The sequence below is a fragment of the Salvelinus fontinalis genome, chromosome 5 (assembly GCF_029448725.1).
Source record: "Salvelinus fontinalis isolate EN_2023a chromosome 5, ASM2944872v1, whole genome shotgun sequence".
NCBI classification, from domain to species: Eukaryota; Metazoa; Chordata; class Actinopteri; order Salmoniformes; family Salmonidae; genus Salvelinus; species Salvelinus fontinalis.
In genome coordinates this window covers 39,156,185-39,181,437 of record NC_074669.1, presented here as the reverse complement: position 1 = coordinate 39,181,437, position 25,253 = coordinate 39,156,185, and the positions used below count along the sequence as shown (strand labels likewise).

Here is a 25,253-nt window from a genome sequence, read left to right as displayed (position 1 = left end):
AGGGAGAGTAGGGAGGGAAGGGAGGGAGGGAGAGGAGTGAAGGAAGGGAGGGAGGAAGGGAGGGAGAGGGAGGAAGGGAGGGAGGGAGAGGGAGAGAGGGAGGGGAGGGAGGAAGAGAGGGAGGGGAGGGAGGAAGGGAGGGAGAGAGAGGGAGGGCGGAAGGGAGGGGGAGGGAGGAAGGGAGGGGGAGGAAGGGAGGGAGAGAGGGAGGGAGGGGGAGGAAGGGAGGACTCGGAGAGAGGGAGGGAGGGATGGAGGGGGAGGAAGGGAGGGAGGGAGGGGGAGGGGGAGGGAGAGGGAGGGAGGGAGAGGGAGAGAGGGAGGGAGGGAGGGAGAGGGAGAGAGGGAGGGGAGGGAGGAAGGGAGGGAGAGGGGGGAAGGGAGGGGGAGGGAGGAAGGAAGGGAGAGAGAGAGAGAGAGGGCGGAAGGGAGGGGGAGGGAGGAAGGGAGGGGGAGGAAGGGAGGGAGAGAGAGAGAGAGGGAGGGGGAGGAAGGGAGGGAGAGGGAGGGAGGGAGGAAGGAAGGGAGAGAGAGAGAGAGGGGGGAGGGAGGGGGAGGGAGGAAGGGAGGGGGAGGAAGGGAGGGAGAGGGAGGGAGAGAGAGAGAGAGGGGGGAGGGAGAGAGAGGGAGGGCGGAAGGAAGGGAGAGAGGGGGAGGGAGGAAGGAAGGGAGAGAGAGAGAGAGGGGGGAGGGAGGAAGGGAGGGATAGATTCTGAACAGAAAATAACATTCAGTAGGAATAGGCTCAATCCTGTTTCCATGGTAACTGCCGTGTATTGGGAAGTGTTACAAGGTGTTCGGTTTACAAGATGGAGTTTGTAAAATGTATACCTGTGTAACATGTTGTGAGCATGCCTGTCTCCATGGTAACTGGTGTGTGTTACGTGGTCAGGTGTCCGGTGGACGTGGCGTGTCGTAGTCGTATGAACGTTCCGTTCCGCGTGGGGAAGAAACAGGGTGACGAAACTCTGGAGAAGGAGTTCCTGGACGGAGCCTCCAAACTGGGGATGATCTCACTGAAGGGACACAGGTACACACACACACACACACACACACACACACACACACACACACACAGTGTATATGTGTGACTGGTGGGTAAGAGGGGTCTTCCGTCTGTGTCTCTGCTCAAGGTGTGTTTGTGTAATTGAATAACCATGTCACCAGCGGTGGAAAAAAATACCCAATTGTCATAGTTGAGTAAAAGTAAACATGCCTTAATAGACAAGGACTCAAGTAAAAGTGAAAGTCACCCGGTAAAATATTACTTGAGTAAAAGTCTAAAAGTATTTGGTTTTAAATAGAATTAAGTATCAAAAGTAAATGTAATCGCTAACATATACTCAAAAGTAAAAGTGTAAACCATTTCAAATTCCTTATATGAAGCAAACCAGACGGCAACATAAAGAAATGACGGCTAGCCAGGGTCACGCTCCAACAACAGTCATGTGTCGCCCTATGGAGCTCCCGGTCACGGCTGGTTGTGACAGCCTGAGATCGAACCCGGGTCTGTAGTGACGCCTCAACACTGCGATGCAGTGCCTTAGACCACTGAACCAGGGTCTGTAGTGACTCCTCTAGCACTGAGATGCAGTGTCTTAGACCACTGAACCAGGGTCTGTAGTGACGCCTCTAGCACTGAGATGCAGTGCCTTAGACCTCTGAACCAGGGTCTGTAGTGACGCCTCTAGCACTGAGATGCAGTGTCTTAGACCACTGAACCAGGGTCTGTAGTGACGCCTCTAGCACTGAGATGCAGTGTCTTAGACCACTGAACCAGGGTCTGTAGTGACTCCTCTAGCACTGAGATGCAGTGCCTTAGACCGCTGAACCAGGGTCTGTAGTGACGCCTCACTGAGATGAAATGCCTTAGACCGCTGAACCAGGGTCTGTAGTGACGCCTCAACACTGAGATGCAGTGTCTTAGACCACTGAACCAGGGTCTGTAGTGACTCCTCTAGCACTGAGATGCAGTGTCTTAGACCTCTGAACCAGGGTCTGTAGTGACGCCTCTAGCACTGAGATGCAGTGCCTTAGACCGCTGAACCAGGGTCTGTAGTGACTCCTCACTGAGATGCAGTGTCTTAGACCGCTGAACCAGGGTCTGTAGTGACTCCTCACTGAGATGCAGTGTCTTAGACCACTGAACCAGGGTCTGTAGTGACTCCTCACTGAGATGCAGTGTCTTAGACCACTGAACCAGGGTCTGTAGTGACGCCTCTAGCACTGAGATGCAGTGCCTTAGACCTCTGAACCAGGGTCTGTAGTGACGCCCCTCTGAACCAGGGTCTGTAGTGACGCCCCTCTGAACCAGGGTCTGTAGTGACGCCCCTCTGAACCAGGGTCTGTAGTGACGCCTCAACACTGAGATGCAGTGTCTTAGACCACTGAACCAGGGTCTGTAGTGACGCCTCTAGCACTGAGATGCAGTGCCTTAGACCGCTGAACCAGGGTCTGTAGTGACTCCTCTAGCACTGAGATGCAGTGCCTTAGACCGCTGAACCAGGGTCTGTAGTGACTCCTCTAGCACTGAGATGCAGTGTCTTAGACCGCTGAACCAGGGTCTGTAGTGACTCCTCTAGCACTGAGATGCAGTGCCTTAGACCGCTGAACCAGGGTCTGTAGTGACTCCTCTAGCACTGAGATGCAGTGCCTTAGACCGCTGAACCAGGGTCTGTAGTGACGCCCCTCTGAACCAGGGTCTGTAGTGACTCCTCTAGCACTGAGATGCAGTGCCTTAGACCGCTGAACCAGGGTGTCTGTAGTGACGCCTCTAGCACTGAGATGCAGTGCCTTAGACCGCTGAACCAGGGTCTGTAGTGACGCCTCTAGCACTGAGATGCAGTGCCTTAGACCGCTGAACCAGGGTCTGTAGTGACTCCCATAACACTGAGATGCAGTGTCTTAGACCGCTGAACCAGGGTGTCTGTAGTGACGCCCCTCTGAACCAGGGTCTGTAGTGACTCCTCCAGCACTGAGATGCAGTGCCTTAGACCGCTGAACCAGGGTCTGTAGTGACTCCTATAACACTGAGATGCAGTGTCTTAGACCGCTGAACCAGGGTCTGTAGTGACTCCCATAACACTGAGATGCAGTGTCTTAGACCGCTGAACCAGGGTCTGTAGTGACTCCTCTAGCACTGAGATGCAGTGTCTTAGACCGCTGAACCAGGGTCTGTAGTGACTCCTCACTGAGATGCAGTGTCTTAGACCGCTGAACCAGGGTCTGTAGTGACGCCTCTAGCACTGAGATGCAGTGTCTTAGACCGCTGAACCAGGGTCTGTAGTGACTCCTCTAGCACTGAGATGCAGTGTCTTAGACCGCTGAACCAGGGTCTGTAGTGACTCCTCACTGAGATGCAGTGTCTTAGACCGCTGAACCAGGGTCTGTAGTGACGCCTCTAGCACTGAGATGCAGTGCCTTAGACCGCTGAACCAGGGTCTGTAGTGACTCCTCTAGCACTGAGATGCAGTGCCTTAGACCGCTGAACCAGGGTCTGTAGTGACTCCTCTAGCACTGAGATGCAGTGCCTTAGACCACTGAACCAGGGTCTGTAGTGACACCTCTAGCACTGAGATGCAGTGCCTTAGACCGCTGAACCAGGGTCTGTAGTGACTCCTCCAGCACTGAGATGCAGTGTCTTAGACCGCTGAACCAGGGTCTGTAGTGACTCCTCACTGAGATGCAGTGTCTTAGACCGCTGAACCAGGGTGTCTGTAGTGACTCCTCACTGAGATGCAGTGTCTTAGACCGCTGAACCAGGGTCTGTAGTGACTCCTCACTGAGATGCAGTGTCTTAGACTGCTGAACCAGGGTCTGTAGTGACACCTCTAGCACTGAGATGCAGTGCCTTAGACCGCTGAACCAGGGTCTGTAGTGACTCCTCCAGCACTGAGATGCAGTGCCTTAGACCGCTGAACCAGGGTGTCTGTAGTGACTCCTCACTGAGATGCAGTGCCTTAGACCGCTGAACCAGGGTGTCTGTAGTGACTCCTCACTGAGATGCAGTGCCTTAGACCGCTGAACCAGGGTGTCTGTAGTGACTCCTCACTGAGATGAAATGCCTTAGACCGCTGAACCAGGGTGTCTGTAGTGACTCTAGCACTGAGATGCAGTGCCTTAGACCACTGAACCAGGGTCTGTAGTGACGCCTCTAGCACTGAGATGCAGTGCCTTAGACCGCTGAACCAGGGTCTGTAGTGACGCCTCTAGCACTGAGATGCAGTGTCTTAGACCACTGAACCAGGGTCTGTAGTGACGCCTCACTGAGATGAAATGCCTTAGACCGCTGAACGAGGGTCTGTAGTGACCCCTCTAGCACTGAGATGCAGTGCCTTAGACCGCTGAACCAGGGTCTGTAGTGACTCCTCTAGCACTGAGATGCAGTGCCTTAGACCGCTGAACCAGGGTCTGTAGTGACGCCTCTAGCACTGAGATGCAGTGTCTTAGACCACTGAACCAGGGTCTGTAGTGACGCCTCACTGAGATGAAATGCCTTAGACCGCTGAACGAGGGTCTGTAGTGACCCCTCTAGCACTGAGATGCAGTGCCTTAGACCGCTGAACCAGGGTCTGTAGTGACTCCTCTAGCACTGAGATGCAGTGTCTTAGACCGCTGAACCAGGGTCTGTAGTGACTCCTCTAGCACTGAGATGCAGTGTCTTAGACCGCTGAACCAGGGTCTGTAGTGACTCCTCACTGAGATGCAGTGCCTTAGACCGCTGAACCAGGGTCTGTAGTGACTCCTCACTGAGATGCAGTGTCTTAGACCGCTGAACCAGGGTCTGTAGTGACACCTCTAGCACTGAGATGCAGTGCCTTAGACCGCTGAACCAGGGTGTCTGTAGTGACTCCTCACTGAGATGCAGTGCCTTAGACCGCTGAACCAGGGTCTGTAGTGACCCCTCTAGCACTGAGATGCAGTGTCTTAGACCGCTGAACCAGGGTCTGTAGTGACTCCTCACTGAGATGCAGTGCCTTAGACCGCTGAACCAGGGTCTGTAGTGACTCCTCACTGAGATGCAGTGCCTTAGACCGCTGAACCAGGGTGTCTGTAGTGACTCCTCACTGAGATGCAGTGCCTTAGACCGCTGAACCAGGGTCTGTAGTGACTCCTCTGACCGCTGAACCAGGGTCTGTAGTGACGCCTCGACACTGCAATGCAGTGCCTTAGACCACTGCGCCACCCGGGAAGCTGCTGTTGGCTTTGATTGGCGGGTCCTTTTAAAGGGGACTTCTCTGATTTTTCTCTAAATGTCCTTTCACAAAGTTTCCTAAAGTAGATTGTCTGGACTCTCTGTAGTAATAATCCAACGCTCTTGACATGATGTCATCTTGTAAAGGGCCTGTTTTCACTCGCTTTGGCTGCATCACTGATCTCATTACGGCGGCGTCTCTTTAAAGAATGGGGACCTCCCCCTTTTAGACCCTGAACAGGTCTGTTTGTCTCTCTGTCTGTCTGTCTGTCTGTGAGAGGAATACGTCTGTCTGTCTGTCTGTCTGTGAGAGGAATCTGTCTGTCTGTGAGAGGAATCTGTCTGTCTGTCTGTGAGAGGAATCTGTCTGTCTGTCTGTCTGTCTGTCTGTCTGTCTGTCTGTCTGTCTGAGAGGAATATGTCTGTCTGTCTGTCTGTCTGTCTGAGAGGAATATGTCTGTCTGTCTGTCTGTCTGTGAGAGGAATACGTCTGTCTGTCTGTCTGTGAGAGGAATACGTCTGTCTGTATCTGTCTGTCTGTCTGTCTGTCTGTGAGAGGAATACGTCTGTTTGTATCTGTCTGTCTGTCTGTGAGAGGAATACGTCTGTCTGTATCTGTCTGTCTGTCTGTGAGAGGAATACGTCTGTCTGTATCTGTCTGTCTGTGAGTGTAATACGTCTCTGTATCGATCTGTCTCTTTGCTCATGGTGTTTGTTCCTCCCTACAGGTCAGTGGGAGGAATACGTGCGTCTCTCTACAACGCTGTGACAGTGGAAGATGCTCAGGTTCTGGCCAATTACATGAAGGAGTTCCTTAAGGAGCACCAATAGGAGAAGGCCATACAGCATGCTGGACCAATCAGAGCAGGCTATGCTGCTGGATCTGTGGGACCAGGGTTCAGTAAGGTGAAACATTCACAACGTAACAGATGGAGATGCACTGAATAGAGCTGACAGCCAATCATATTGTACCTGACAGCCAATCATATTGTACCTGACAGCCAATCATATTGTACCTGACAGCCAATCATATTGTACCTGACAGCCAATCATATTGTACCTGACAGCCAATCATATTGTACCTGACAGCCAATCATATTGTACCTGACAGCCAATCAAATCAAATTATATTAGTTACGTAGACCTTAACCAACAATGCGGTTTTAAAATATATGGATAAGAATAAGAGATAATGGTAAGTAATTAAAGAGCTGCAGTGTATATGATGTATTTCTATCTGACTGTTTTGTAATGTTGAACTTTCCTGAACATGACCCCAGACTGACCCCAGACCACTAGCTGACCCCAGACCAGCTCAACTCACTGACCCCAGACCAGCTCAACTCACTGACCCCAGACCAGACCAGCTCACTGACCCCAGACCAGCTCACTGACCCCAGACCAGACCAGCTCACTGATCCCAGACCAGCTCACTGACCCCAGACCAGACCAGCTCACTGACCCCAGACCAGACCAGCTCACTGACCCCAGACCAGCTCACTGACCCCAGACCAGCTCACTGACCCCAGACCAGCTCACTGACCCCAGACCAGCTCACTGACCCCAGACCAATCTCTCCAGACTTTTTAACTCTGTGGTGTTACTAGTAGTAGAATCCATGGGTTCAGGGTGCCGTTTGGGTCAGACACCATAGAGGATATAGCTGTGGCGAGGTGCACTTTTTACCAGAGTGTTGGAAAGGCAGTGTTACAAATGCCTTAACCACTTTGATATTGTCTCTCTTGTCGCTTGTTAACTCTAGCTGTATCAAGTTCGTGGATTTACTGACGATCAGTGCATTTATTTACACAGATAAATGTTGAATCTGTTTCTGTCTAAAGTGTTATTGACATTCCATTAAAAACAAACTCTTTAACTTGCATGTTATTCCTGTCTTTTATGTTGTTCTATATGAGATACTAACACAGGGATGAATCCACGTTACTGAAGAGGCCACTAGGTGGAGCCACTGACAAAGGGATGAATCCATGTTACTGAACAGGCCACTAGGTGGAGCCACTGACAAAGGGATGAATCCACGTTACTGAACAGGCCACTAGGTGGCGCCACTGACACACGAATGAATCCAAGTTACTGAAGAGGCCACTAGGTGGAGCCACTGACACAGGGAGGAATCCATGTTACTGAACAGGCCACAAGGTGGCGCCACTGACACGAATGAATCCAAGTTACTGAAGAAGCCACTAGGTGGAGCCACTGACACAGAGATGAATCCACGTTACTGAACAGGCCACTAGGTGGCGCCACTGACACAGGGATGAATCCACGTTACTGAAGAGGCCACTAGGTGGCGCCACTGACACGGGGATGAATCCATGTTACTGAACAGGCCACTAGGTGGCGCCACTGACACAGGGATGAATCCACGTTACTGAACAGGCCACTAGGTGGAGCCACTGACACAGGGATGAATCCACGTTACTGAACAGGCCACTAGGTGGCGCCACTGACACAGGGATGAATCCACGTTACTGAAGAGGCCACTAGGTGGAGCCACTGACACAGGGATGAATCCACGTTACTGAAGAGGCCACTAGGTGGAGCCACTGACACAGGGATGAATCTATGTTACTGAACAGGCCACTAGGTGGAGCCACTGACACAGGGATGAATCCACGTTACTGAAGAGGCCACTAGGTGGAGCCACTGACACAGGGATGAATCTATGTTACTGAACAGGCCACTAGGTGGCGCCACTGACACAGGGATGAATCCACGTTACTGAAGAGGCCACTAGGTGGAGCCACTGACAAAGGGATGAATCCACGTTACTGAACAGGCCACTAGGTGGCGCCACTGACACAGGGATGAATCTATGTTACTGAACAGGCCACTAGGTGGCGCCACTGACACAGGGATGAATCCACGTTACTGAACAGGCCACTAGGTGGCGCCACTGACACGGGGATGAATCCATGTTACTGAACAGGCCACTAGGTGGAGCCACTGACACAGGGATGAATCCACGTTACTGAAGAGGCCACTAGGTGGCGCGACTGACACAGGGATGAATCCACGTTACTGAAGAGGCCACTAGGTGGAGCTACGTTAATGTGGTGGTAGGGGTCACATGAAGTCAACTCTGTTCAGAGGACTAACCTAATACAGTATATTTACACAACTCTGTCCTAAGTCTTCACGTGTCCAAAAGAACCGAGATCCGACCCGTGACCCGAGCGGGTCCGGGTCTTAAATTCTGTCTTTTGTCTCAGATCTGATATAATTGTGTTTACCAACTGGACCCGAATGGACCCGTCCTCTGTTAATTTAATATGTGTGAGGTGATGAGAAACTGCACAAGCTTGTTATTTGTTTCAGCCAATTACAACTCAATAAAAAGTATAGCTTCTGTCCAGCGTAAACTGGTTCCGGCTGTTCCCTTCACGTGCGCCTGCTGCTGAGGAGAGAGGGGCTGCGTTCCAACCTCAAAGTAGACAACCCTCGGCCCTAAACACTCAGTCCTTGAATGACATTTTACATCGTCACATCCGAGTGTACATTAAATGTCCCTTGCCCAAGCGAGGGAGAGTGATGATCGGAGAGGCAACGTCCTTGGTGGAAATCTGGAAGTTGAGCTTAAAAACAACCAACCTAAAGGTAGTAATGTACCTAGTAAGCTAACGTATCTAGCTAGCAGTCCTGTCAGGTAGCTAGCTACAGAATTAATTTACCTAGTAAGCTAACATATCTAGCTAGCACTCCTGTCAGGTAGCTAGCTACAGTTATCCATAGCTAGCTAGCTAGTTTTATAGTTTGGTCATTTATAACAATACATTTCAGAATTCCCCAAAATATGTTTATGAATCTAGCTACATTTTACAGGCTCCTCACTATGAGACATGTTGATTGTTGATTCAATTTGACACTTCGTGGTCACCAGAGTTTGACATGTGACTACAGTTTGCATTGAATTTTGGGTCATATCAACCCCACAACCAAAGTTGTTCACTCACTCCCTCAAGCTAAATTGAGGGCCAATTGTAACCCTACTTAACTTCTTGCGGATTAGTGGGACGCTAGCGTTTCGACACCTCCCATTTCGACACCTTCCGGTGAAATTGAAGAGCGCCAAATTCAAATTAAATGACTATAAATATTAAACTTTTCATGAAATCACAAGTGCAAATACATCAAAATAAAGCTTAACTTCTTGTTAATCCAGCCGCCGTATCAGATTTCAAAAAGGCTTTACGGCGAAAGCAAACCATGCGATTATCTGAGGACAGTTTATTTATGTTTATTTTCAGCAAACTTAACATGTGTAAATATTTGTATCAACACAACAAGATTCAACAACTGAGACATATAACCTGCACAAGTTCCACAGACATGTGACTAACAGAAATGGAATAATGTGTCCCTGAACAAAGGCGGGGTCAAAATCAAAAGTAACAGTCAGTATCTGGTGTGGCCACCAGCTGCATTAAGTACTGCAGTGCATCTCCTCCTCATGGACTGCACCAGATTTGCCAGTTCTTGCTGTGAGATGTTACCTCACTCTTCCACCAAGGCACCTGCAAGTTCCCGGACATTTCTGGGTGGAATGGCCCAAGCCCTCACCCTCCGATCCAACAGGTCCCAGACGTGCTCAATGGGATTGAGATCCGGGCTCTTCGATGGCCATGGCAGAACACTGACATTCCTGTCTTGCAGAAAACCACGCACAGAATGAGCAGTATGGCTGGTGGCATTGTCATGCTAGAGGATCATGTCAGGATGAGCCTGCAGGAAGGGAATGCACAGCATTGAGATGACAACAAGCTCAGTCCGATGATGCTGTGACACACCGCCACAGACCATGACGGACCCTCCACCTCCAAATCGATCCCGCTCCAGAGTACAGGCCTCGGTGTAACGGTCATTCCTTCGACGATAAACGCGAATCCGAGCCACCGTGCCACCGTGCTTCTACACCTGCATTGCTTGCTGTTTTGGGTTTTAGGCTGGGTCTCTGTACAGCACTTTGAGATATCAGGTGAAGTACGAAGGGCTATATAAATACATTTGATTTGATAAAGGGAGAGGTTGTAATCTGAATAAAGGGAGAGGTTGTAATCTGAATAAAGGGAGAGATTGTAATCTGAATAAAGGGAAAGGTTATAATCTGAATAAAGGGAGAGGTTGTAATCTGAATAAAGTGAGAGATTGTAATCTGAATAAAGGGAGAGGTTGTAATCTGAATAAAGGGAGAGGTTGTAATCTGAATAAAGGGAGAGGTTATAATCTGAATAAAGGGAGAGGTTGTAATCTGAATAAAGTGAGAGATTGTAATCTGAATAAAGGGAGAGGTTGTAATCTGAATAAAGGGGAAAAGCCTTTCTTGGACATTGGGTGAGACATTCTTACTCATTTGCTAGAGAACCAGTTTGGATTTAAGTAGAACTTTTGTGACTAAGGCCATTCCTCAGGCCGTTGCTGTAAATGAGAATGTGTTCTCAGTCAATTTACCTGGTAAAATAAGGGTTACATTTTTTTACATTTGTTAAATGTAGTAATGAATACATTTCTTTAAATTGACAATTCTGTAAACTGTCTTGTGTTGGTTTTAATTTGACACATTAACCTTTTTAACTAGGCAAGTCAGTTAAAACTTATTCAGGATTGGTGGGACCCTTGCAGAATGGTTACGCTTACGTAGGCTAATGTGATTAGCATGAGGTTGTAAGTAACAAGAACATTTCCCAGGACATAGACATATCTGATATTGGCAGAAAGCTTACATTTTTGTTAATCTAACTGCACTGTCCAATTTACAGTAGCAATTACAGTGAAAGAATACCATGCTATTGTTTGAGGAGAGTGCACAGTTTTGAACATGAAAAGTTACTAATAAACAAATTAGGCACATTTGGGCAGTCTTGATACAACATTTTAAACAGAAATACAATGGTTCATTGGATCAGTCTAAAACTTTGCGCATACACTGCTGCCATCTAGTGGCCAATATCTAAATTGCACCTGGGCTGGAATAATACATTATGGCCTTTCTCTTGCATTTCAAAGATGATGGTACAAACAAATACAAAAGAACGGTTGTTTTTTTCTTTGTATTATCTTTTACCAGATTTAATGTGTTATATTCATCTACATTACTTTCACATTTCCACAAACTTCAAAATGTTTCCTTTCAAATAGTACCAAGAAAATGTTTGAGTGTTTGTTGCAGCTCGTTCCAGTCGCTAGCTGCAGCGAACTGAAAAGACGAGCAATCCAGGGATGTGTGTGCTTTGGGGACCTTTAATAACAGAATGTGACTGGCAGAACAGGTGTTGTATGTGGAGGATGAGGGCTGCAGTAGATATCTCAGATAGGGAGGAGTGAGGCCTAAGAGGGTTTTATAAATAAGAAACAACCAGTGGATCTTGTGACGGGTATACAGAGATGACCAGTTTACAGAGGAGTATAGAGTGCAGCGATGTGTCTTATAAGGAGCATTGGTTATTAAAATGTCATGCCAGGGTATGTATACATGAAACACAGACCTTATTTTAAGTGTTTTTAAAATCCTCTATGGGAAAAATTAATGGTGGAAAAACGATTGGAACCGTTTCCCTGTTTGACTGCTAGGTTTTATGGGTATTATGACACCTCCACCGTTGGGCTCTATACCAGTGCATTCTTATCAACCTAGCCATTACGAAAATTATATTCTATCAAATAAGCCTCATCTAGCAAATTAGCAACTCACTCTCACTCTCTCACACTCTTTCCTTTCTACATTTTGGCAATGGAATCCTACATCTCTTTCCCTTTGCTTTTGGGCAATATTGTCAAAGATTTTCATAACTAAACCAGGATAGACCACAGCCTGTCATTTCCAATGGGAACAAATTAGTAATAGTGGACAGAAAAAGCAAGGAGCTGGGTCGATCCAAACACGAGCTAGTGAGATCCTATTGGCGCGTTCTAGCAAGCATCTGCATATTATTCCCTTTAGCGAACACCTATATTCGCCTTTGCACTCCTAACAAAGCCATTTTTTAAAAACTTTTGCAAAGGGAAAAGTCAACAAAATTTCCACTCTGTTCATAACATATTGTAGTTTTGGAAACAGAAAACAGTTTTGAGATTTAATCGAAGAATTTCTTCCAAAAGCCAGCTTGTAATATAAAAAATAAACAAAATAACCTTATCCCACCTCCGGCTATTGGGCTTCCTCTCACTAGCATATTTGGTAGTGAGTGGAAACGCCAAGCGGATGCTTCATATTTATACATCCGGTAAAATATCTGTCTCATTGTTCTAACTGTGATAGAATCCCTTTCTATATCTATGGTACTTCCGCAAACTCGCATACAATTCAAAACTTCCGGTTTAGTCAAACGACGAAGTCTATTTTGATATTTTGGCTAGCTAGCGACCTAGTTTATGAAATAAGTTTAATAGCAATTTATTAACACCGCAATCAAAATGGGGAAGCGTCAACATCAGAAGGATAAAATGTAAGTTCTGAGCATAATATTTTCAAGTATGTAACGTCAAAAAGCTTGATAAAGTAGACAGCCAACTAACGTTACTACACTAACAGAGAGCAAAGAAACAGATTAGCTGCTAGCTATATATCTGCGCTAGCAGAGAGGAAGATGCGAAGCGAGACATGTGTCCTTTTTGTATGGAGGTCTATGTGAGTGTTGAATTACGTGAGGGTTATTTGATCGAAGATAAGTGTCGTAGTTAATGTTTAGGCTGTTATAAATGTACTGATGTGGGTGGACGCACGTGGCATTCCGGCAACTGAGAAAAACGACTTAGTTGTGCCTGTTGATCACACGCACATCTACCCCCTCAAGCCCCGTTTCCATTGATACTTTGAAATCAACCCGGTTTGGGCTAGCCCTTGGTGGGCTAGCTCGAATTGCGTTTCCACTGCCTCCAAAAATTATGTCATGTTGCTAGGTAGCCAATATGTGACTACAGTTGGCTTCGCGAACTAGTAAGATGTCGAAGAATTGTGTTCACCCTCACCGTGTTGTATCAAACGTTACCCTAGTCGTGCCAGACAGACCCAGCCCCTTGTACTTAGCTTGCTAACGTGGCGGTAGCTAGCTAAACGGTTATCATCGTCGCTAGCGTAATTCCTACCATGACAATGTATTGGCTGTTAATAAATATATAATTGGCTGTTAGCTAGCTAGCTAACCAGACTACAGGTTTGATATGACGTAGTTTTCAATACGACCTGGACAGCTAACAGCAACAAGTCCAGACGAGCTAGCTAGCTAAACACAGTGCCGTCAGCTGCTGGTTGCATAGTAACGGCGTCACCAGACCGAATTCTGGCCGAGCTGGCACCAGGTGTGACGCTGGCCCGGGTTTCAATTCGAGACAGCTAGAATTTGGCCCTAATTATAAATGCCGATTAAAATAGCGATTAATTGGCTAGAATGGTCCCACCCGATATCGCCTGCCTTCAATCGTTGAGGACATGTCAATATAATAATTGGTGCTAGCTAGTAACTACCTAGCTTTTGCTAAACTACTTATTAAAGTCCGGTTGACAGACTGCCTTCAACTTTTAGGTAGGTGTTAATTTGTGATAGGGAGAACTTCGTCAGCGTTATGTAACTTTAGCCTGTGTATGCTAGCCATGCTGGATCATTTACTTAAAATGTTGTTTTCTGAAAATGTTGCCATCTAACCCACGTTTTCCAATAGAGTTTGATAGTAACATCTTTTTATCCTGCTTCTAAAGTTCAAGGGCTATATCACAGTTTGTTTCTCTTCGTTTTGTCTCCAGGTACATCACATGTGCTGAGTACACCCATTTCTATGGTGGGAAAAAATCAGGTAGGATTCTTTGACATTGTCCCTTAAGAGGAGGAGTAGTTGTTCATTACTTAACATACTGAATCATGTTGATGATTAGGAACAGTTCTTCACTAACAATGTTGATGCATTCTGCTTTATAAAATTTTATTTTTATTTTTAAATCTCTAAGAAATTCCAAAGTCAAATTTTCGACGTCTTCCATTTGACCATTGCAGGTAAGACATTATTTCACCAGCACAGAGCAAAAGTACAGTTTGTAAGAGGAAAAATACCTTAGCGACCTTAATGTTGACATTTGAATGTAAGGTCTTTGCAGTGATGCTAAATTTTAATTGTGTGTACTCCATAATCTTGCCCCTGTTGCATTTCAGCTTGTCTCTGCAGCCGTTTGAATATCCCATGTGCACTCATGAGGGAATCGTCTTCGACCTGCTGTGAGTAGAGATCTATATGTAGTTCTATGATATATATATACACACCCTGGCTGGTTTAGTCTGGAAGGTTCTTTACTGATGGTAAAGTGAAGCGGAAATCTCTAATAGTACTGTCATTTTTATGCCTGGTTTATAACCTACGTATGACAGAACTACAAGTAGCTACGCAAAAATGGCGTTGCGTAGCAAAACCACACAGGTGTGTACAGCCCCTCAAGTTATCTCGATGCAAGAACGCATGATCGCAATTTAGCTCAGTATTCGCGCTTTGTATACGTAGAGTAAGTATAAACCAGTCTGTAGTGTTGACCAACCCCTTTGTGTCCTGTGCTTTAGGAGCATCGTTCCTTGGATAAAGAAGTTTGGCACCAATCCCATCTCTGGAGAGGTAAGTAGTCAACCAACCACAACAGGATTGTTCCTGGGCAGGTCTAAGAAATAGATTATTTTAAGCATGACAGTACCTCTCCCAGCCACTGGAGGGAGTCAACCTCCACAGCATGTTGAGACGGTCATCTGAGTCAGAGATCTGTGTATATAATGACGAGATGCTCACGACTCCGTCCCAACAATCGGAGTCGTTATCCCAAAGGCGGGAAGGCAGGCGACAAGCTTCGGTCCAAAATAAGCCCATAGTAATGCATTGGACTTATTTTAGACAGATTTTGGTTAGAGTGAAACTCTCTGGCTTGGCCTCTTCCTCTCTGGCTGAGTGCATGTCTTCCCCTGTGGACTTTACAGGTAAGCCCCCTAGCACACCAGCCACCATTCTTTCCTCTATTTTAAGTAACTGAATTTCAACATGGTGGATAAAACACATGTCCAGACCACGCCATGACAGGTTTTTTTATTTTTTATTATTATTATTTTTTTTTATTTTTTTTTATACACGTGCACCAACTGATAGATGAGACGTGCGCGTATCAGTGTGCACATGGTGTCAGTGTGTGGGTGAGAGAGAGACACTTAATGTGTGTCCGTCCAGCTGGATCCTGCTGTCGGGATTGATTAGTCTGCCTGCAGAGAGATGTTTCTAGACCAGGGTGTAAATAACCCCGGTCCCGGAGTGCTGCAGGCACAATTTTTTGTTGTTGTTGATTGAACTGACCTGGAAGACCAGGTGTATTGAATGAATTAAGACAATCATTGAAACTGGTCAATTAGCTCGGGTTGGTCAGGTGTGGTGCCCCGTTGGAACCAAATCCTGCAGTACCTGCGATTGTCTATCCCTGTTCGAGACACGTCTGGACTAGTCCTGCAGTACCTGCGGTTGTCTATCCCTGTTCGAGACACGTCTGGACTAGTCCTGCTGAGGCGCTTGCTCTCTCTCCACTTGTGAAGGAATAACCCAGGGGTCGTTCCACCTCAAAGCACAAGAGGATTTCAGCTTCCTCCATCTGGGATTGTTCTGAAATCATTCCTGTAGTTAGTAACATATGATTATAATTTCTGAAGCATTATTTTGTTTACATTTTGAATGTGATCTCTGATACATCAAGGTAATTGATTGCACCCAAATTGGCAATTTTTTAAAAAATTACAGTATTTGGATAATATTCAATATAATACCCAACATCCAATTTGGACCAAACGTCTTCCTTCTAATGAGTTAGTTGTATCAAATGGGCCCCTCCCACACCCCAATCCCACCCCAACAACAGTTAAATGACATTTTAAAAACGACCAGTATACAGTATCAGTTCTTTGTTTGACAAGTAGTATCGGAGCTGCAGCTTGTAGTATTGCTTCTTCATACTATCTAATGTATTCTAGTGAAGATAGACAGGGCATTCGGTAAGTATTCAGACCCTATGACTTTTCACACATTTTGTTAAAGCCATATACTAAAATGTATTAAATAGTAGTTTTCTCTCATCAATCTACACACTACCCCATAATGACAAAGAAAAAACAATTTTTTCGAAATGTTTGCAAATTTATAATAAAAAATACACTGAAATATCACATTTCTGACTTCACTGCATATTTACATACACCTTAGTCAAATACATTTAAACTATATTTTCACAATTCCTGACATTTAATCCTAGTAAAAATTCCCTGTCTTAAATCAGTTAGGATCACCACTTTATTTTAAGAATGTGAAATGTCAGAAAAGTAGTAGTGATTTATTTCAGCTTTTATTTCTTTCATCACATTTCCAGTTGGTCAGGAGTTTACATACACTCAATTTGTAATTGGTAGCATTGCCCTTACATTGGGTTAAATGTTTTGGGTAGCCGTCCACAAGCTTCCCACAATAACTTGGGTGATTTTTGACCCATTCCCCCTGACAGAGCTGGTGTAACTGAGTCAGGTTTGTAGGCCTCCTTGCTTGCATACACTTTTTCAGTTCTGCCCACACATTTTCTATAGGATTGAGGTCAGGGCTTTGTGATGGCCACTCCAATACCTTGACTTTGTTGTCCTTTAGCCACTTTGCCACAACTTTGGAAGTATGCTTGGGGTCATTGTCCATTTGGAAGACCCATTTGCAACCAAGCTTTAAATGTCGTAAGATGTTGCTTCAATATTTCCACATAATTTTCCTACCTCATGATGCCATCTATTTTGTGAAGTGCACCAGTCCCTCCTGCAGCAAAGCACCCCCACAACATGATGCTGCCACCCCCGTGCTTCACGGTTGGGATGGTGTTCTTCGGCTGGCAAGCCTCCCCTTTTTCCTCCAAACATAACGATGGTCATTATGGCCAAACAATTCTATTTTTGTATCATCAGACCAGAGGACATTTCTCCAAAAAGTACGATCTTTGTCCCCATGTGCAGTTGCAAACCGTAGTCTGGCTTTTTTTTATGGCGGTTTTGGAGCAGTGGCTTCTTCCTTGCTGAGCGGCCTTTCAGGTATTGTCGATATAGGACTCGTTTTACTGTGGATATAGATACTTTTGTACTTGTTTCCTCCAGCATCTTCACAAAGGTCCTTTGCTGTTGTTCTGGGATTGATTTGCACTTTTCGCACCAAAGTATGTTCATCTCTAGGAGACAGAATGCGTCTCCTTCCTGAGCGGTATGACGGCTGGAGGAAACAATGGGACAATGGTCCCATGGTGTTTATACTTGCGTACTATTGTTTGTACAGATGAACGTGGTACCTTCAGGCGTTTGGAAATTGCTCCCAAGGAAGGACCAGACTTGTGGAGGTCTACAATTTTTTTTTCCTGAGGTCTTGGCTGATTTCTTTTGGTTTTCCCCATGATGTCAAGCAAAGAGTTTGAAGGTAGGCCTTGAAATACATCCACAGGTACACCTCTGATAGGCTAATTGACATCATGTGAGTCAATCAGAAGCTTCTAAAGCCATGACATCATTTTCTGGAATTGTTTAAAGGCACAGTCAACTTAGTGTATGTAAACTTCTGACCCACTGGAATTGTGATACAGTAAATTATAAGTGAAATAATCTGTCTGTAAACAATTGTTGGAAAAATGACTTGTGTCATGCACAAAGTAGATGTCCTAACCGACTTGCCAAAACTATAGTTTGTTAACAAGAAATTTGTGGAGTGGTTGAAAAATGAGTTTTAATGACTCTAACCTAAGTGTATGTAAACTTCTGACTTCAACTGTATGTATTCAGACCCTTTACTCAGTACTTTGTTGAAGCACCTTTGGCAGCGATTACAGCCTCGAGTCTTCTTGGGTATGACGCTACAAGCTTGGCACACCTGTATTTGGGAAGTTCCTCCCATTCTTCTCTGCTGATCCTCTCTATCTCTGTCATTTTGGATGGGGAGCGTCGCTGCACAGCTATTTTCAGGTCTCTCCATATATGATCGCTCGGGTTCAAGTCCGGCCTCTGGCTGGGCCACTCAAAGACATTCAGAAACTTGTCCCGAAGCCACTCCTGCGCCTATCTATCTATCAAAAAAAATAAAAAATCTGCGGAGAGAAAGTAGTCATTGAAGTCGCTTGCATTATTTACCATGAAGTACCAGGATTTGACCGCTAGGGGCCGCTGTTCCTGGTATAGCTCCACACTATCCGTTTTGCTGGTCTCTTGTGTGTTTTAAAAATATATTACAACGTTGCATCTTCAACTTTGGGTAGAAAACCAATTGGCTCCTTATAAATCATAAATTCAAGCCGGTCCTGGGAGCCAGTACATTACAATGATGTATTTCAAGCCGGTCCTGGGAGCCAGTACATTACAATGATGTATTTCAAGCCGGTCCTGGGAGCCAGTACATTACAATGATGTATTTCAAGCCGGTCCTGGGAGCCAGTACATTACAATGATGTATTTCAAGCCGGTCCTGGGAGCCAGTACATTACAATGATGTATTTCAAGCCGGTCCTGGGAGCCAGTACATTACAATGATGTAATTCAAGCCGGTCCTGGGAGCCAGTACATTACAATGATGTATTTCAAGCCGGTCCTGGGAGCCAGTACATTACAATGATGTATTTCAAGCCGGTCCTGGGAGCCAGTACATTACAATTACCATTATCATTATTATTACATTAATGATGTATTTTACTTTATGGGGATTGAATGCTGAGTCAAGACTCCCAGGCTTGGACAGACCAGATACATAAGCACTAGATGTACTATATTTAATGAATATAAATTACAATGTCCAATTAAGGTGCAATCAATTAGCTTAATTGAACAAAATAAGGGTTCAGGAATAACTGTTTTTAACCATAGAAATCATTCAGAACAATCTGAGGTGGTTTGTGTCATGGCTTACTGAAATGACCTGAAACCACTCTATCAGCATGTGGTGATGGTATGTGTCATGGCTTACTGAAATGACCTGAAACCACTCTATCAGCATGTGGTGATGGTATGTGTCATGGCTTACTGAAATGACCTGAAACCACTCTATCAGCATGTGGAGATGGTATATGTCATGGCTTACTGAAATGACCTGAAACCACTCTATCAGCATGTGGGGATGGTATGTGCCATGGCTTACTGAAATGACCTGAAACCACTCTCAGCATGTGGGGATGGCTTTAGGGCAGGAGAGGGGAGATCTGTTACTGTACTGTGTTCATTTTGTATGGTCTCTAATGCACCAAGTCTGTACGTTTTTATAGGCCTCTGCTATATTTAGATGTATCATTTATTCTCTACAGGAGTCTAGACCAGTAGTCTGACCAACACTGAGTCTGTACATTATATTTAGATGTATCATTTATTCTCTACAGGAATCCTAAGCATTGCTCTACTCTGCCTCGTTTAATAGACTAGACTGCCCATCCTCTCAACCTCCTCCTCTCTCCCTCCACTCCTACTCGCTATCTATCTATCGAATCCCCCCACCCCAACCAGGCATATTCTCATTCCGTCTCTTCTCCCCCAGAAACTGGAAGCCAAGTCCCTCATCAAGCTAAACTTCGCCAAGAACAATGATGGTAGGTTTTTCAGTGAATTTTGACGCGTTCCGAACGACCTCCCTTTCCCAACTTTAGTCTCTGAAGTCAGACTGACTACGGAACCGTCATGGTAGGACAGGCTGACTACGGAACCGTCATGGTAGGACAGGCTGACTACGGAACCGTCATGGTAGGACTGACTGACTACGGAACCGTCATGGTAGGACTGACTGACTACGGAACGGTCATGGTAGGACTGACTGACTACGGAACGGTCATGGTAGGACTGACTGACTACAGAACGGTCATGGTAGGACTGACTGACTACGGAACGGTCATGGTAGGACAGGCTGACTACGGAACCGTCATGGTAGGACAGGCTGACTACGGAACCGTCATGGTAGGACTGACTGACTACGGAACCGTCATGGTAGGACTGACTGACTACGGAACGGTCATGGTAGGACTGACTGACTACGGAACGGTCATGGTAGGACTGACTGACTACGGAACGGTCATGGTAGGACTGACTGACTACGGAACGGTCATGGTAGGACTGGCTGACTACGGAACCGTCATGGTAGGACAGGCTGACTACGGAACCGTCATGGTAGGACAGGCTGACTACGGAACCGTCATGGTAGGACAGGCTGACTGCGGAACGGTCATGGTAGGACTGACTGACTGCGGAACGGTCATGGTAGGACTGACTGACTGCGGAACGGTCATGGTAGGACTGACTGACTGCGGAACGGTCATGGTAGGACTGACTGACTGCGGAACGGTCATGGTAGGACTGACTGACTGCGGAACGGTCATGGTAGGACTGACTGACTGCGGAACGGTCATGGTAGGACTGACTGACTGCGGAACGGTCATGGTAGGACTGACTGACTGCGGAACGGTCATGGTAGGACTGACTGACTGCGGAACGGTCATGGTAGGACTGACTGACTGCGGAACGGTCATGGTAGGACTGACTGACTGCGGAACGGTCATGGTAGGACTGACTGACTGCGGAACGGTCATGGTAGGACTGACTGACTGCGGAACGGTCATGGTAGGACTGACTGACTGCGGAACGGTCATGGTAGGACTGACTGACTGCGGAACGGTCATGGTAGGACTGACTGACTGCGGAACGGTCATGGTAGGACTGACTGACTGCGGAACGGTCATGGTAGGACTGACTGACTGCGGAACGGTCATGGTAGGACTGACTGACTGCGGAACGGTCATGGTAGGACTGACTGACTGCGGAACGGTCATGGTAGGACTGACTGACTGCGGAACGGTCATGGTAGGACTGACTGACTGCGGAACGGTCATGGTAGGACTGACTGACTGCGGAACGGTCATGGTAGGACTGACTGACTGCGGAACGGTCATGGTAGGACTGACTGACTGCGGAACGGTCATGGTAGGACTGACTGACTGCGGAACGGTCATGGTAGGACTGACTGACTGCGGAACGGTCATGGTAGGACTGACTGACTGCGGAACGGTCATGGTAGGACTGACTGACTGCGGAACGGTCATGGTAGGACTGACTGACTGCGGAACGGTCATGGTAGGACTGACTGACTGCGGAACGGTCATGGTAGGACTGACTGACTGCGGAACGGTCATGGTAGGACTGACTGACTGCGGAACGGTCATGGTAGGACTGACTGACTGCGGAACGGTCATGGTAGGACTGACTGACTGCGGAACGGTCATGGTAGGACTGACTGACTGCGGAACGGTCATGGTAGGACTGACTGACTGCGGAACGGTCATGGTAGGACTGACTGACTGCGGAACGGTCATGGTAGGACTGACTGACTGCGGAACGGTCATGGTAGGACTGACTGACTGCGGAACGGTCATGGTAGGACTGACTGACTGCGGAACGGTCATGGTAGGACTGACTGACTGCGGAACGGTCATGGTAGGACTGACTGACTGCGGAACGGTCATGGTAGGACTGACTGACTGCGGAACGGTCATGGTAGGACTGACTGACTGCGGAACGGTCATGGTAGGACTGACTGACTGCGGAACGGTCATGGTAGGACTGACTGACTGCGGAACGGTCATGGTAGGACTGACTGACTGCGGAACGGTCATGGTAGGACTGACTGACTGCGGAACGGTCATGGTCGGACTGACTGACTGCGGAACGGTCATGGTCGGACTGACTGACTGCGGAACGGTCATGGTCGGACTGACTGACTGCGGAACGGTCATGGTCGGACTGACTGACTGCGGAACGGTCATGGTCGGACTGACTGACTGCGGAACGGTCATGGTCGGACTGACTGACTGCGGAACGGTCATGGTCGGACTGACTGACTGCGGAACGGTCATGGTCGGACTGACTGACTGCGGAACGGTCATGGTCGGACTGACTGACTGCGGAACGGTCATGGTCGGACTGACTGACTGCGGAACGGTCATGGTCGGACTGACTGACTGCGGAACGGTCATGGTCGGACTGACTGACTGCGGAACGGTCATGGTCGGACTGACTGACTGCGGAACGGTCATGGTCGGACTGACTGACTGCGGAACGGTCATGGTCGGACTGACTGACTGCGGAACGGTCATGGTCGGACTGACTGACTGCGGAACGGTCATGGTCGGACTGACTGACTGCGGAACGGTCATGGTCGGACTGACTGACTGCGGAACGGTCATGGTCGGACTGACTGACTGCGGAACGGTCATGGTCGGACTGACTGACTGCGGAACGGTCATGGTCGGACTGACTGACTGCGGAACGGTCATGGTCGGACTGACTGACTGCGGAACGGTCATGGTCGGACTGACTGACTGCGGAACGGTCATGGTCGGACTGACTGACTGCGGAACGGTCATGGTCGGACTGACTGACTGCGGAACGGTCATGGTCGGACTGACTGACTGCGGAACGGTCATGGTCGGACTGACTGACTGCGGAACGGTCATGGTCGGACTGACTGACTGCGGAACGGTCATGGTCGGACTGACTGACTGCGGAACGGTCATGGTCGGACTGACTGACTGCGGAACGGTCATGGTCGGACTGACTGACTGCGGAACGGTCATGGTCGGACTGACTGACTGCGGAACGGTCATGGTCGGACTGACTGACTGCGGAACGGTCATGGTCGGACTGACTGACTGCGGAACGGTCATGGTCGGACTGACTGACTGCGGAACGGTCATGGTCGGACTGACTGACTGCGGAACGGTCATGGTCGGACTGACTGACTGCGGAACGGTCATGGTCGGACTGACTGACTGCGGAACGGTCATGGTCGGACTGACTGACTGCGGAACGGTCATGGTCGGACTGACTGACTGCGGAACGGTCATGGTCGGACTGACTGACTGCGGAACGGTCATGGTCGGACTGACTGACTGCGGAACGGTCATGGTCGGACTGACTGACTGCGGAACGGTCATGGTCGGACTGACTGACTGCGGAACGGTCATGGTCGGACTGACTGACTGCGGAACGGTCATGGTCGGACTGACTGACTGCGGAACGGTCATGGTCGGACTGACTGACTGCGGAACGGTCATGGTCGGACTGACTGACTGCGGAACGGTCATGGTCGGACTGACTGACTGCGGAACGGTCATGGTCGGACTGACTGACTGCGGAACGGTCATGGTCGGACTGACTGACTGCGGAACGGTCATGGTCGGACTGACTGACTGCGGAACGGTCATGGTAGGACTGACTGACTGCGGAACGGTCATGGTAGGACTGACTGACTGCGGAACGGTCATGGTAGGACTGACTGACTGCGGAACGGTCATGGTAGGACTGACTGACTGCGGAACGGTCATGGTAGGACTGACTGACTGCGGAACGGTCATGGTAGGACTGGCTGACTGCGGAACGGTCATGGTAGGACTGGCTGACTGCGGAACGGTCATGGTAGGACTGACTGACTGCGGAACGGTCATGGTAGGACTGACTGACTGCGGAACGGTCATGGTAGGACTGACTGACTGCGGAACGGTCATGGTAGGACTGACTGACTGCGGAACGGTCATGGTAGGACTGACTGACTGCGGAACGGTCATGGTAGGACTGACTGACTGCGGAACGGTCATGGTAGGACTGACTGACTGCGGAACGGTCATGGTAGGACTGACTGACTGCGGAACGGTCATGGTAGGACTGACTGACTGCGGAACGGTCATGGTAGGACTGACTGACTGCGGAACGGTCATGGTAGGACTGACTGACTGCGGAACGGTCATGGTAGGACTGACTGACTGCGGAACGGTCATGGTAGGACTGACTGACTGCGGAACGGTCATGGTAGGACTGACTGACTGCGGAACGGTCATGGTAGGACTGACTGACTGCGGAACGGTCATGGTAGGACTGACTGACTGCGGAACGGTCATGGTAGGACTGACTGACTGCGGAACGGTCATGGTAGGACTGACTGACTGCGGAACGGTCATGGTAGGACTGACTGACTGCGGAACGGTCATGGTAGGACTGACTGGCTGCGGAACGGTCATGGTAGGACTGACTGGCTGCGGAACGGTCATGGTAGGACAGACTGCTGACTGGCTGCGGAACCGTCATGGTAGGACAGACTGCTGACTGGCTGCGGAACCGTCATGGTAGGACAGACTGCTGACTGACTGCGGAACCGTCATGGTAGGACAGACTGCTGACTGACTGCGGAACCGTCATGGTAGGACAGACTGCTGACTGACTGCGGAACCGTCATGGTAGGACTGACTGACTACGGAACCGTCATGGTAGAACAGACTGACTACGGAACCGTCATGGTAGGACAGACTGACTACGGAACCGTCATGGTAGGACAGACTGCTGACTGACTGCGGAACCGTCATGGTAGGACAGACTGCTGACTGACTGCGGAACCGTCATGGTAGGACTGACTGACTACGGAACCGTCATGGTAGAACAGACTGACTACGGAACCGTCATGGTAGGACAGACTGACTACGGAACCGTCATGGTAGGACAGACTGCTGACTGACTGCGGAACCGTCATGGTAGGACAGACTGCTGACTGACTGCGGAACCGTCATGGTAGGACAGACTGCTGACTGACTGCGGAACCGTCATGGTAGGACAGACTGCTGACTGACTGCGGAACCGTCATGGTAGGACAGACTGCTGACTGACTGCGGAACCGTCATGGTAGGACAGACTGCTGACTGACTGCGGAACCGTCATGGTAGGACAGACTGCTGACTGACTGCGGAACCGTCATGGTAGGACAGACTGCTGACTGACTGCGGAACCGTCATGGTAGGACAGACTGCTGACTGACTGCGGAACCGTCATGGTAGGACTGACTGACTACGGAACCGTCATGGTAGAACAGACTGACTACGGAACCGTCATGGTAGGACAGACTGCTGACTGACTGCGGAACCGTCATGGTAGGACAGACTGCTGACTGACTGCGGAACCGTCATGGTAGGACAGACTGCTGACTGACTGCGGAACCGTCATGGTAGGACAGA

The 25,253-nt window shown here is 48.3% G+C and overlaps 2 protein-coding genes across 2 annotated transcripts in view; both read left to right on the top strand.

Annotated features, from left to right (window-relative positions):
• Positions 1-7,074, top strand: part of psat1 (phosphoserine aminotransferase 1) — a 28,354-nt gene extending 21,280 nt beyond the window's left edge. The window contains exons 8-9 of the mRNA XM_055923361.1: positions 893-1,030; positions 5,923-7,074. Of these exons, the coding sequence (XP_055779336.1) occupies positions 893-1,030; positions 5,923-6,025 (241 nt within the window). The 3' untranslated portion in view covers positions 6,026-7,074. The remainder of the gene's footprint in view (positions 1-892; positions 1,031-5,922) is intronic.
• Positions 7,075-12,509: 5,435 nt separating this feature from the next.
• The window catches only part of ppil2 (peptidylprolyl isomerase (cyclophilin)-like 2), a 76,319-nt gene continuing 63,575 nt past the window's right edge, over positions 12,510-25,253 (top strand). Inside the window, exons 1-6 of the mRNA XM_055923360.1 lie at positions 12,510-12,657; positions 13,953-14,002; positions 14,154-14,199; positions 14,356-14,418; positions 14,755-14,806; positions 19,748-19,799. Coding sequence (XP_055779335.1) covers positions 12,626-12,657; positions 13,953-14,002; positions 14,154-14,199; positions 14,356-14,418; positions 14,755-14,806; positions 19,748-19,799 — 295 coding nt within the window. The 5' untranslated portion in view covers positions 12,510-12,625. The remainder of the gene's footprint in view (positions 12,658-13,952; positions 14,003-14,153; positions 14,200-14,355; positions 14,419-14,754; positions 14,807-19,747; positions 19,800-25,253) is intronic.